Source organism: Phoxinus phoxinus (genome assembly GCF_949152265.1).
Source record: "Phoxinus phoxinus genome assembly, chromosome: 2".
Taxonomy (NCBI): domain Eukaryota; kingdom Metazoa; phylum Chordata; class Actinopteri; order Cypriniformes; family Leuciscidae; genus Phoxinus; species Phoxinus phoxinus.
In genome coordinates, this window is record NC_136877.1 from 21352987 (window position 1) to 21366837 (window position 13851).

The following is a 13851-nucleotide window of genomic DNA, read 5'->3' on the forward strand; positions in this document are numbered from 1 at the left end:
CTCAGTCTGGATGAGGGGGGCGTTTTACCGGCGGAAAAGTGACGTCAATGCATACCCTTAAGTAACCACGCCCCCGGTGATGCTGCGATTCATTTGGCCACTTACAACTGGTCAGCTCATCCAGATGACCACAGAACTCTGGGGTCAGCAACGAGCCATGGCCATCTAAACAAGGGGAGAACATTAAGGTAGGTTAATTATTTGTTTATGTTTCTTGTAGCCTAATTGAAAAGTTTAGAAAAATAAACATATTTTCATGCACTGTCATTTAAAGTAAGTATAAAGTTTCTGGAATGACACCTCTTGGGATTCTTTTCCAGCTTCCACGTGTTTACCGGGTCTGTAGGTTACAACCTCCTCACATATGCTTTACTGATCGACCGATCTGGCCAATCAAGCTCAAAAGAAGCATGAACTCAACTCATCACATCGAGGATCTTTTTCAGAAGAACTCCACCTGTAAGTATGATGCCAAAAACTTTAACTCGAGCAGCACAGAAGATCTTCCTCATCCTCCTCATCTTCCGCGCTTCACCACCGCGGCTCAGGTCCGAGTGACGCTCACGCTCATCCTGTGCGCGCTGTCCGCCTGCTGCAATCTCGCCGTGCTTTATTTAGCCAACCACAACCACAGAAAACGCTCCCACGTTCGGTTGATCATCACCCATCTGGCTGTGGCGGATTTACTGGTGACGTTCATCGTCATGCCGCTGGACGCGGTGTGGAATATAACGGTGCAGTGGCTCGCGGGGGACCTCGCGTGCCGGACGCTGATGTTCCTCAAACTCGTGGCCATGTACTCGTGCGCTTTCGTGACCGTGGTGATTAGTCTGGACCGACAGGCTGCCATTCTCAAACCTCTGTCTATCAACAAAGCGAAGAGGAGAAATAAAGTTATGCTGAGTGTAGCGTGGACCACGAGTGTCGTGTTATCCATACCACAGGTAAGTGACGTGTACGGGGGATACATTTTGAGATAAGATTATTTTTCCCTCTTTATTTATATTTATACAAATATACACATACAGGTATATATATACACACACTTTTAAATACAGTAGGCTACTACCATTCAAAAGTTTGGGGTCTAGATTGTTTTGTAAATAATTTAACTTTTATTCAGCAAGAATGCATTAAATTGATCAAAAATTACAGTAAAGAAATGTATAATGTTACAAAATATTTATATAAAATTGAGAATTTACTGTTAATTTATCAAAGGATCCTGAAAAAAGTATTGTGGGTTCCACAAAAAAATATTAAGTTACACAACTGTTTACATTGTTAATAACATTGATAATAATAAGAAATGTTTCTTAAGAAGTAAATCAACATATTAGAATGATTTCTGAAGGACCATGTGACACTGAAGACTGGAGTAATAATGCTGAAAATTCAGTTTTTCCAACACAGGAATAAATTACATTTTAAAATATATTAAATTAGAAAACAGTTATTTTAAATAAACATTAAAAAAATCGTACCAATACCAAACGATTGAATGGTAATATATATATAACTATATATATATATATATAGCTAACTATTCTCATATTTCAAAACAAAAAGTAACCTTGCTACAGAATATCTGTAATATCTATACCTGTGATATCTTCTTTGTGCAGGTGTTTGTTTTCCATGTTGTGGTGATTGATTCCCCCAAGCGGTTTATCCAGTGTACGACTTACGGGAGCTTTAGCTCACGCTGGCAGGAGACACTTTACAACATGCTTACCTTCACCTTCCTCTTCCTCTTACCTCTCTTCATCATGATCTCATGCTACACCAGGATACTGTTTGAGATCTCCAAGAAAATGACTGAAGACAGCTGTAAGTTTTTTTTTTTAAAGAAGGTCCATTATTGAATCCAACAGTAGAACTTCTTGATCAGTTTGCATGTGACATTACCCTGAGGTGTCTTTGCTTTAACTGTCAAGCTAACGTCTTGCTTTTGTTGTGATCTATGTCACATCCAGTGCTGTCCAACAAAGTGCAGCTGCGCAGGTCAAAAAACAACATCCCTAAGGCACGCATGCGCACACTGAAGATGACTGTGGTCATCGTCCTGTCATTCATGGTGTGTTGGACACCCTACTACATGCTTGGCCTGTGGTACTGGTTCTGTCCCGCTGGCCTGGAGGAAACAGTGTCCCAGTCCCTCTCGCACATCCTTTTTATCTTTGGCCTATTAAATGCTTGTTTGGACCCCCTCATCTACGGTCTCTTCACCATTCCACTGTGCAGAGGCATGAGGCAACGACAGCGTGAACATAACGTTGTAGCTTTTGAGCTGGAGAACACTAATAACTCTTTGATGACTTCCATCAGAACTTCCACCTCTTCTCTCACTTTAAAGAGACTGACAGTTCAGCAGACTTCTAGAGAAAAGCTAGAATGGGATGGAGAGTATGTTCACAGGATTGGAGATGATGGGCCAAAGAATAGTGTGGCTTTCGCAAATTATTCCACCTGTAGAGATTAAAGGCCAAAAGACGAGTTGTCTATATGTACAATAGGTTTGCATTTAATTACCATTAAAGCCGATCACAAATTATTAAAAAAATACATTATTTACTGTAATTAGTACATTAATACTGAGGTTAAATTGATCAAAAGTGACAAAGACTTTTACATTGTTCTTTTAAAGTTTATATTTATCAAAGAGTCATGAAAAAGTCTATCAGGATTTCTACAGAAAAATTAAGCAACACAACTTTTTTTCCACCATTGATAATAATAAGAATAGGAGCAGCAAATCAGCATTTAAGAATGATTTCCGAAGGATCATGTGACACTGAAGACAAGAGTAACGATGCTGAAAATTCAGCTTTGTCATCACAGGAATCAATTATATTTTTTATATAGAAAACAGTTATTTTAAATTGAAAAATATTTGACAATATTACTGTTTTTATTGTAATCATGATCAAATAAATGCAGCTTTGGTGAGCAAAGAGTATTCTTTGGGGGGGGGGGGGGGGGGGGGATACTGTGTCATCTACTTTTTTATTTTTGGGGGTTCTCAAAGTCCTCTTTTTCACACTGTCCTTTGAAAGGCTCTTCATGCATTTTGTGAACTAACGCTTTACAGATATGTTAACACAAATCACATGCTTTTTATTCTGGCCGCCGAAAAAAGAGCAGAGATCTTTTTTTATGTGTACAGTGAAATTAAAATTACAACTATAAGGGTTGATATTGAGTGTTCAGTGTTTTGTCATGTGGTCTAAAAGTTGAAATCACAATAAAATTAATTGGAAATCAATGGCTTGAGGTGTTTTGCACAGATCATTAAATGAATGCAACTCAATGTGGTTATGGGTTGAGACTCAGATCATGTTAAGTTCCATAACCTCCTAAAACCATGTTACAGCCTCTCAAATGCCCATGGCCAGTCCAATTAAAGATGAACAAGTAAAAATGTGACTAAAAAAGTCGGAATAAACAAAATGACATGAATAACTTTTTCAATTAGTGGTTTTTAATAAGCCAGGGGGGGATGGGGGGGAACTAGCTACACTGATTAATATTGAGGGTCAAGTTAAATTAAATTGATGTTCAGTACAAATGGCACTAACTGTGAAAAGATTTGCTTGCCGGAAAAGACTTAAGTGGAGCAAAGCTGAAAACCAGTGCCTATGGCCTGTCATATGAAATGAATAAGAACGATACAAGCAGGAAATTGGTGTTGACATTCAGTATAATAATGTGTGGGAGATATCATTAGCTGTGATGCTATGTACATTTTCTTCCGAACAGGCCATGAGATTGTGCAGAACAGTCAGTTTGCTATGGACTCTGAATCTGTGCACTGCCCAGCCAACAAATATACTGAATTTTGTTTACTTGACCTTTTGTTAAGTAGACAACTAAATGTAGGAAAAATGCTTGGATCAAGTCAGAATAGACTTAATCAAATGCACGGATTACTCAAGCATATATAAACATATTAAGGCATGCGCGGATATAAACACATTTGCATGATGTAGCAGAGCTTCTTGTGAGAACTGACATGTACCCTCCTCACAACCCCGACCTGAAATAAACTTTCATTACAGATGTTTGTCAAATTAACTGAATTCGATGTTTAAAAAGAAAAGAAGAAAGTTAAAATTTTCTCTGGCTGATGGCATCAATATCATCAAAGATGAATGAATGAATGCATACATGAATTTGATCCACATAAATACATAAGAAAATGCACTCTTTGTCTGTCAGCATGTGGTGTCTGGTTCTCTTCTTATTGTGTGCCGTTTCATTTAATAGCACGCTTCAGTAACTGCTCCCACTGGAAAGCCAAATTTCTGTTCCTCTCTTTCCAAGAGTCAGCTCTACACACACAAAGACATTACACATATAAAGTATAGTCTGCATTTTAGGTTAGGTTTTGATTAGAGATTACGAGACCACATGATTTTTTTTTAAATAATGATGTGCACAGATAAATCATTTATAATAAACACTGCAATACTCCGTAAAAAAACACTAATTGTCCATTTTGATTTCATGGTGACTTTAAGGCCCATTCACACTAAGAATGATTACTAGAACAATAACTATGAACATCAATAAAAAAAAAAAAATCACTTTTTTTAGCTGATAAATTATATAAAAAAAACATTGACAGACAAAATTCCTATTTTACATGCAGCAAATATGACCATAAGTGAAGCACGCCATTGGTGTAGATTCTAATATAATTATCATTATAATTATTGCTCTTGGTTTGTTGTCTTGTATTTGCATGATCTGTTACTATACCATAGTGGTAATTTTGTATACCGGTAATAATTTTACATTTGATGAACAGATTGCAGTGCAGTCTCACATTGGGTCTCATCCACTAACAAGAGTGTTCTTACCTACATGTGGTGAAAAGGTTCTAAGAGAACATTTCTTTCAGTTGCGTATACATACATTTGTTCTTAGATCAATTATGTAATACTGAACAACAGTTCACAAACCTTTCCTGAAAGTAAAGGTTGCAGGCCTCCTCCAAACCTGAAAGTGTGGCTCTGGTCTCTTTTTCAGTTACATCTGGCCTTGTGACACGGTACAGATCCATCAATGAACATTCTGAAAAGCTGAAGATGAAGAGAGAGCTCTCATCCTCTCCTCTTTCGGTCACCTTCACTAAAGATGTTTTTCTGTTACCTAAAAAACACAAATCAGGTGGTGTGTCACCAGGAACACAATCATGTAATTGACACTGAATAAATAACAATATGTGACACCTTTGACACATTGCATCACAACTTAAGCAGTATAAGACGTCATTCACACAGAACACGTTTTTGTGTTGAAACGAGAGATGCAGGGCAATGGAATAAAAAAAGCAAGGGCTAGAGACAAGGTTTTTTTATGTAATGGATAATCCACAGCTAGCTGTGCATTAAGTAAGGAGTAATTGACGATGGGCCGTTGAATTATTAGAAGAATAATGCATGCTAGACCACAGGTGTGCATTATTTTTCAATAACTCAACGGCCCGGAGTCAATTATTCTACTTATCCTATGGTTACCAGACCTCAAAACGTTGTTCAGATGATGTATTTCAAGACATTTGTCAGGTTGTTGTCCTTAAAACGGTCTTGTGTGCAGGACTAATTTCTTACGCATCTAATCCCAAACCTCTGTTGCTAATTCCAAAACGTAATTTTAAAACTACAACGGAGGCTTGAGACATTGATAGCAGCAGTCTAATGCAGTGAGAGAGAGAGAGAGAACCTTAAACGTGACCTTTGCGTTTTTAGAATGCTGTGTCATACGTGAGACACTGCAAAAGAACCAAGACGCAAGTAACACAGTCAAACACGTTTGTCAATTTACATATAAAAACAATGGAAAAGCAGTGCAGTGGAACGCAAGTGTCAATCAAATAATTTTCAGTTTACCTGTAATATACAGATTTTGTTGGACTGGCTCGAGCACATACACAGGTTCTCTGAGTGAGCCGAGCACATGAGTGTGAGGCAGGTTTAAGATGAACATTGGTGTGCTATCCTCCATTTCCCATATAGATACTTGCCCATTTCTCTGCATCAACAAAACCTGTAAACAACTTCAGGAATTACAATATAGTCACTTTACAGCATTTTTTTTTTTTAAACAAGTGATCTGAAATCATTTAATCCAGAATCTAACATGTGTAGATAGCATTATGCAACATTACACACTAACTAAAGTTAGAAAAGTGAAATCATAATCAACCTTAACACAGAATTATTCTGCTGCTAAGTTGTACTATACCAGACACTTCAGGAAGGGCACAGGTACAGCAACAGAGACAGAACTGCTTGGGTCTGTGGGTCTGATGGGAGATAGTCATTGTATTTATTTATACACCACGTTCAGTATCTCTAAACCCTTTATAATAACTGTGGGTGTCTAGTACCTCTCAATAAGTGGAGCAGTGCATGTGTCTCCTCCTTTGCTCGTTGTCAAACTGTAGCACTCCCCACTTCTGCAGGTGAGCACTAACTGGAGTGTGGGTAAAACTGGACCCTGAGTGACCGGTAGTTGACTCTGCAAAAGGAGCTTCATCCTGCAAATGGGGCTGTCTCCTGGGATCACAACATTGGCATATGGACACCCTGCACCACCAGAAGAGGGGTAAGATTCTTTCTCTCAGTATCATGATATCAGTATTGTGCAATTATATAATTTTATCATTGATGACCACGCAGTTTCTATCATAAACAATATCTGAACTGACTAGACACTGAAGGAAATTTACCAAATCGTCTGTCCCATATAGTAACCAGCTGACCATCAAGCCCTAGAACAATGAACCGTGTGCAGGCACTGACGGCAGAGCAAAGGATTTCCTGAGAATTGGGCCACAAAACATCCGGTCTGGGTTCACTGTCTGATTCAGGAACAGATTCAAATATCTTTTATAAACATGGACAAATGTGGCATGTAATATGAATATACCTTTCTTTCTAATGCATTATAAATATATGAGTTAGTGGCTGGAGTACCTTTCTCTTTCTTCAACAGATGATACTGTAAGAGATTATGACTGCCACTCCACCACAGGCACATGGAAATGGGAATATCTTCAAAGATAATCCGAAGAAATATCATAAATGCATATTCTGAGAGAAGGCTTATATCTATTACTGAAAAACATACACGTGAAATAATGTCTCGAGTCCATAACTCACCTCTAGCTGCCTTCGTTTCCCCAGGCATCGAATAAAACCCCTCACGCAGTAAGAAGTGACAAGTGCAGTTGCTTTAATGAAAAAAGACTGACAAACTGTAACAAATTTTGTAATGTGAAAAATAACCTTGACACCTTCTTGACAACTTTCATAATCTCTAGAGGTTCTAAAGTGACTCACCACACAGTTTGCCAAATGTTTCTCATTTCACATGTGCTCAATACTGTCCTTTCCTATATGCGAATGTTTAACTTATTCCTTCGTTTTACTTTAATCGTGGCCACAAATTAACTAACTTAAAATGAGTGAATGAATTAGTACAACGTGGCCATGATATACCTAAAACAAGGGAATAAATGGTAACACTTCAGAACTAGGAACTACTAATTATTTGGAGTAGTATTCTAAAGTGCATGATAACTCTCTAGTAATGACTAAAAACATTGCAAGCTTTTGAGGTTTCGGATAGCAATTCCTCCCGATGGATTTGATAACACTTTTAACAGTTCTTTCTAGAGGGTTACCATGATCTTCACTCTAGAATACTGATCCAAATAATTAGTCATTTCCTCTGACGGATGAAGTAACAATTGAGTCATTACCAGTGGGTTATCATGATCTTCAGGAGTAAATCACGCACATCTTATTTTCAAATAGGGAGCTTATTCGGTGGGCGGATCTGTTACTTACTACTACAGGTTATCATGATCTTCACTTTAGAATTAATTATACATTATGCATTATTCACATTAATTATGAACCTGTACAGTATATAGTAGTTCCTAGTAATCCTCTGGGAGGTATGAAAAAATAGTAGTTATTGATGATCTAATAGTGAACTATCACACTCAACTGAACACCATTACTAATTTGTTAATCAGAGTTTCTTGTTCGTTAATAGTAACTATAGTGTGTTACTCATTTGTTCCTGTGTAGTTATTTAATGAGGTATGTATCTGCAGCCATATCACCCTGTAGCCCAAGACTGGTTGCCCACTGAAGCTAAGCAGGGTTGAGCCTGGTTAGTACTTGGATGGGAGACCTTCTGAGAAAATGTCTCAGGTTACTAATGTAACCATTGTTCCCTGAGAAGGGAACGAGACGCTGCGTCGAAATGACGCCATGGGAACGCCTCCAGCGTGCACGCGTCTGAAGCATCACTGTCAACTTAGTCCAATGGAATGAATGAACGAACGCCACGGGCGGGTGACGTCATGACCAGGAATTGATAAAAGCACATCCGGTGAAACCCGGCATTAGCTTTGAATTGTCGAAGCAAGCCGATCACAGGGATGCAGGAAGTATGGCAGGGCGACGCAGCGTCTCGTTCCCTTCTCAGGGAACAATGGTTACATTAGTAACCTGAGACGTTCCCTTTCGAGGGAACTCGTGCTGCGTCGAAATGACGCCATGGGAACGAGAATACCCACACCGCCAGACTTACAAATGCCTGAGTGTCAGACTGTTGTCAACTAACACTAAGCAGTAAGCACCTGAGACCCTGGGGCAGCATCCAGGTCCAGGCTATAAAACCTCACGAATGTGAGCGGTGAGGACCAACCTGCCGCATCACAAACGTCTTGGAGAGAAACCCCAGATAAAAGGGCTTTAGAGGCCGCCATACTCCTAGTAGAATGAGCTCTGACCACCAAAGGGCACGGTTGGTCAGAGGACTCATAAGCAAGAGAAATAGCCTCGGTTATCCACTTGCTAACTGTCTGCTTAGAGGCAGGAAGACCTCTTTTGGGTGATCCAAAGCAAACAAACAACTGATCGGATTTTCTCCAAGGAGAAGTCCGATGAACATATGTGTCCAGTGCTCGCACTGGACACAAAAGGTTCAGCTTTTCCTGGTCCGGAGAATTAAACGGAGGAGGACAGAAAGCCTGCAGCACAATAGGCCTCGGAATATTGGTAGGCACTTTTGGAACATATCCATGTTTGGGGTATAAGTCAAGTCAAGTCAAGTCACCTTTATTTATATAGCGTATTTCACAATACAGATTGTATCAAAGCAGCTTCACAGTGATAACATCAAAATAATTCAAAAAACAATTTCATCATCGTCCATCTTTAAGGCAGATTTATAATATTGTTGAATATTAAATGTCCCCAACTAAGCAAGCCAGAAGGTAAGGCAACAGTGGCAAGGAACCAAAACTCCATCAGTTGACAGAAGGGAGAAAAAAACCTTGGGAGAACCCAGGCTCAGTCGGGGGCCAGTTCTCCTCTGGCCAACGAGCGAACAGTGTATGATTATGATTCAGGAGCATTACAGGTCAGAAGTTCAGAATGAATCAGAGTATTTGTCCAGTTCCTGTTTGTTGAAGTCGGAGTGGAGAGGAGGAGAGACTGGTTGACACTTCAGGTCAGCGGCGTCGTCATGTCCTGGCGCTGGTCCTTCATCAGATCTGGATACGGCCTGGTTCCGGTGGACAGCGGTAAACCTCGGGATAGACAGAGAGACTAATATTAGCGTAGACGCCATCCTTCTTATGATGTACCAAGTACATCAGGATTTACGGGAAGTGTTCCCGGTCCTGGCTGTTCTAAACTATGCAGCCTAACATTGAATTATAGAAGTCTATAATGTGTTATGTGTATGCTAGGCCGAAGAGATGTGTTTTTAGTCAAGATTTGAACTGACAGAGTGTGTCTGCTTCCCGGACAATGTTAGGAAGACTGTTCCAAAGTTTTGGTGCTAAATAGGAAAAGGATCTACCGCCAGCAGTCGATTTTGATATTCTAGGTATTGCTAGAACGAGAAGGGAGCCCGCCCGCAGAGAACACCGGAGAAAGAGCGCTGGATCCCTCAGCTAAAGGAGGAGATAAGGTCCTCGGACCCGTCTCCAACCCCGCTGAGAGATCCATTTGCGATCCCCAAGTATGCCTTCTCCGTGCTGCCTCGGCAGCAGCGGGTCCAGCACCCTGAGGATCGCGAGCCTGGCCACTCTCGTCAAAGAGTGACAGGCGAGAGCGGAGCATGCGAAGCGGTAACTGCTCGCAGTGTAGACAATCAGCCCCCTCGAAGGCTGACATCGCATGCTCCACTCCCAAACACAAATCGCTTTGCTGAGACAGAAAAAGCTAATGCCGGGTTTCACCGGATGTGCTTTTATCAATTCCTGGTCATGACGTCACCCGCCCGTGGCGTTCGTTCATTCATTCCATTGGACTAAGTTGACAGTGATGCTTCAGACGCGTGCACGCTGGAGGCGTTCCCATGGCGTCATTTCGACGCAGTGCGAGTTCCCTCGAAAGGGAACCAGGTTGCTGCTGGTAGAGGTGTTAGTGAGGCCAGCAGGGGGCACTCACCCAGTGGTCTGTGTGGGTCCTAACGCCCCAGTGTAGTGATGAGGACACTATACTGACAAAGAGCACCGTCCTTCGGATGAGAAAAATCCCGGCATCCTGGCCAAATTTGCCCCTTGGCCTCTGTCTATCATGGCCTCCTAATCATCCCCATACACTGATTGGCTTCATCACTGTCTCCTCTCCACCAGTAAGCTGGTGTGTGGTGGGCGTTTTGGCGCAATATGGCTGCCGTCGCATCAACTAGGTGGATGCTGCACATTGGTGGTGGTTGAGGAGATTCCCCCCCTTCTATGTAAAGTGCTTTGAGGTCTCAGAAAAAGCGCTATATAAATGTAACAAATTATTATTAATGATAGAATAGTATTCTAAAGTGTTACTGAATATATTAATCAAACATGGGGTGAAATATCACTTTGAGATATTATTCTTAGAGCTATTGGCGACACTCTCTGCTGATTTGAATCAATTGCCCCAGAACAAGATTTGTAGTGAGGGTTTGAGTTGTATGACCATGCAGATACATACTTTTCTGCATAAATGTACTCTAAGCTAAATATGCTCACATTTATGCATTTATGACATAAAACGTTATTTTCACTCAATTCAAGTCCACTTTTATTTCATATACAATTTAAATACAAAAATGTTTGAACAACAATTCTATAAACCGATAGCAAATTTCTCGAGTAAAATATTTTGGATGAAAGTGTGTGTTTGTTTGTGTATCTTTTTTTATATAAAAAGCTGCTATATACAATACATATAAGTGTGGCTAAAGTGTCAAAATGCTGTACTTTTTGGGGTGACTCTAGTATATACTGTATCTCCGAAATCAAGTAAAATGTGGCTTCAAAAACTCTTTAATCAAGCCTACCTGGGACCTTCTGCTTTCTGCTGTGGTGGTCTCATAGAGCTGGAGCTGAGATACTTCATGAACATTTTCCTAAATGCCGCATCCTGGTTTTCCCATTGATGACTACTAATGAGGTGATTTTGGCCTGAGCCTATTATAGTGCCTTCCTCTGTCTTCTGCAGGACCTCAGATGGACTTTTTAGAGAGGTTCCTTAAAGACATGAACCTTTAGTGAAAGAAATACATAACAGACCTACAAGAAATACAGAAAAGAAACGTATTTGCAGCAATGCTTTAAACTGGATACCTGCAGGGATTTCTGGAGGTTTGATCTTCATGAGTAAGACTATTGGAGACCATTTGGCTTCTGTGGCCAAAGAAGATTGTGTAGCCTACAGAAGAGACAGGGCAGAAAATGATCAGCTCATTGGAGCAATTTGGCTAAAACTGCCAGAAAAAAAAATATTTATAGGACAAACAAACAATATATTTTATTCTGAAATAAATGCATAACAGTTGTTCATCCAAAGAAAATTTTGTTGTGCATTTTGAATTGACATCAACAAATGACCCCCCAAAAAAATCGTTTTTAAAATGTAAATACAGTCAAGAAAGAATAGATGGTTTTCCAGGCAACTTTCCAATGACTATAACATACCTGTTTTGCTTCCAGCTCTTTGAGCCACACATCTTGTGGGAAGCGATAGACATCCAACCAAACAGAACCACTGGCTTCAATGACATAACAATGGCATTAATAAATCACTGGTTTCAGTTTTATATTATATAACCATATATTTCAATGCAAAACTTACACATCATGACTGCAGCTCCAAAGTCCCCTCTTATAGACATGTCAAATTTTGCACAGATGTTTCTTTGGTTTATATCTTCCTGTGAGAAATATAACACAATGTACTTTTAAAGCCTTTTAAAACCAGCAGCAAAAACATACAAATAAGCTTTTAAAACACTATTATGAACTCACAGTTTCATTGATGATTTTTATTAAATAAATATTCTCCGTGTGATGAACAAAAAGCCGCGCAATACCTTATGAGACAGAGAATAATTCTGTATAAATAAATACAGAAAATGTAATGTGAAGAGGTTTAAATGGAAATTGTCTAAAAAAAATGTTCCCCACTCTCAGTAAATTACCCATGTCATCCACTGTGCATAAGAGGTGTGTGAGGTTTCCCAGAGAGGCACAAGACATGCTGGTAAGCTCCACTCTTTCATTCTTCCACGTTCCTACACATGTGAGAGTGGATGAACTGATGACTGACAGACCATGAGCGTGACCCAGAAACAGGTAAAGTCCATCCTCAGAGCACACAATACAATTAGTTCTGGCTGGAAGCTAAGAACCAAAAAAAAAAAGGTTGTGTAAGATGAGCGTTTTGGACAAATGCACCCAAAGCACATGTGCAAAGGAATATGACGGGGCTGTATAATTGTACTGTACATGTAAAACAGTACCTTCATTTCTTTAGTAACCTTCAGCACAGGAATTTGTCTTGCTGCTTGTGCATCCTTGTCGATCTTCTCCTGCTCTGTTATAACTTCCCATGCACTGTCAACAAGGTTATTTAACAGCTTATCGATCATTCTCGCAGGCTCAGGCCGATTTTTATCAGGCTGATGCAGATCTGTGAAATAAGTCACAGCATCATCATCATCTTCACAGCTGCTGTAGTCTGACGGCTCTGGGATCTCCAAACCTGGTGTGACCTTTACAGCCATTGTGCTATTTCTGGAGTAAAAAAATAAAATAATAATAATAATTTTTAATGAAATTCCCCTTTGTCGTTACATTTACACACACATTGTTGAATCACATTTACACATAAACATACCTAAAAAAAAAAAAAAAAAGTATCAGTCATATAAAATGGACACAGAAAAACATTCAAACAGTATCAGATTTTTTTTTTACATGACACTAACTTACTGTATTATTATGTTTTTGGCCATGTAAGTTATAATAATACTAACCATGGTTTTCTTGGAATTACAGGAGTAACGTTACCAAGTAAACAACAATGGTATATGAATACGATAATCAAACAGTAACGTTAGCCTACCATGGTTATACTATGGCACTTCCATAAGTGTATTACTACTACTGCAACTAAATTACCAGGACAATAATTCGTTCTAGCAGCAAGTCAATTTTATAACGTTAACTTAGTTGCTTGCTAACGTTAGTTTGCTATTTCACATAGCCTAGTGTTTGTCGGACTTCGAGTCGGACCCCTTGATCAGACCTCAATAAAAAAAGGCAATACAAAGTTTGATTTGGGTGGTCAACAAGATACTTTTGTGAATACTTAATGTATAATCACACTGTAACACAACAATGATCTGAATGAATAATAATATAATTATTAACATAACCGCTCACCGCTGACGCGCTTGTGGAGTTCTTCCGGATTGTTAGGTTGTCATGACAACACGGTGTGTATTGCTCTGAGTGGGGCGGCGCGTGCGGACAACCGGTTGTGTGTGTGT

General features: G+C 39.7%; 2 protein-coding genes across 2 annotated transcripts; one reads left to right on the forward strand and one right to left on the reverse strand.

Annotated features, from left to right (window-relative positions):
- gnrhr2 (gonadotropin releasing hormone receptor 2) lies at positions 1-3304 on the forward strand. Its single transcript, XM_079605113.1, has 4 exons — positions 1-188; positions 321-944; positions 1626-1830; positions 1977-3304. The coding sequence occupies exons 2-4, from the start codon at positions 411-413 to the stop codon at positions 2480-2482; spliced, it is 1245 nt and encodes a 414-aa protein (XP_079461239.1). The 5' UTR covers positions 1-188; positions 321-410; the 3' UTR covers positions 2483-3304.
- Positions 3305-3480: 176 nt separating this feature from the next.
- Positions 3481-13798, reverse strand: wdr93 (WD repeat domain 93). Its single transcript, XM_079605109.1, is given in 17 exon segments — positions 3481-4331; positions 4965-5154; positions 5895-6051; positions 6250-6310; positions 6395-6593; positions 6737-6868; positions 6984-7061; positions 7170-7240; positions 11359-11548; positions 11645-11729; positions 11996-12083; positions 12085-12119; positions 12121-12231; positions 12326-12390; positions 12499-12700; positions 12820-13093; positions 13745-13798. Coding segments are annotated over 16 exon segments (2004 nt in total). The 5' UTR covers positions 13084-13093; positions 13745-13798; the 3' UTR covers positions 3481-4255.
- Between the last annotated feature and the right edge of the window lie 53 nt (positions 13799-13851).

Bases quoted from the DNA above. Each gene is read 5' to 3' on its own strand.
- gnrhr2 (XM_079605113.1), top strand. From the start codon at position 411: ATGAACTCAACTCATCACATCGAGGATCTTTTTCAGAAGAACTCCACC. The intron at 945-1,625 runs GTAAGTGACGTG...TTCTTTGTGCAG, and splicing joins TCGTGTTATCCATACCACAG to GTGTTTGTTTTCCATGTTGT. The intron at 1,831-1,976 runs GTAAGTTTTTTT...TGTCACATCCAG, and splicing joins GAAAATGACTGAAGACAGCT to TGCTGTCCAACAAAGTGCAG.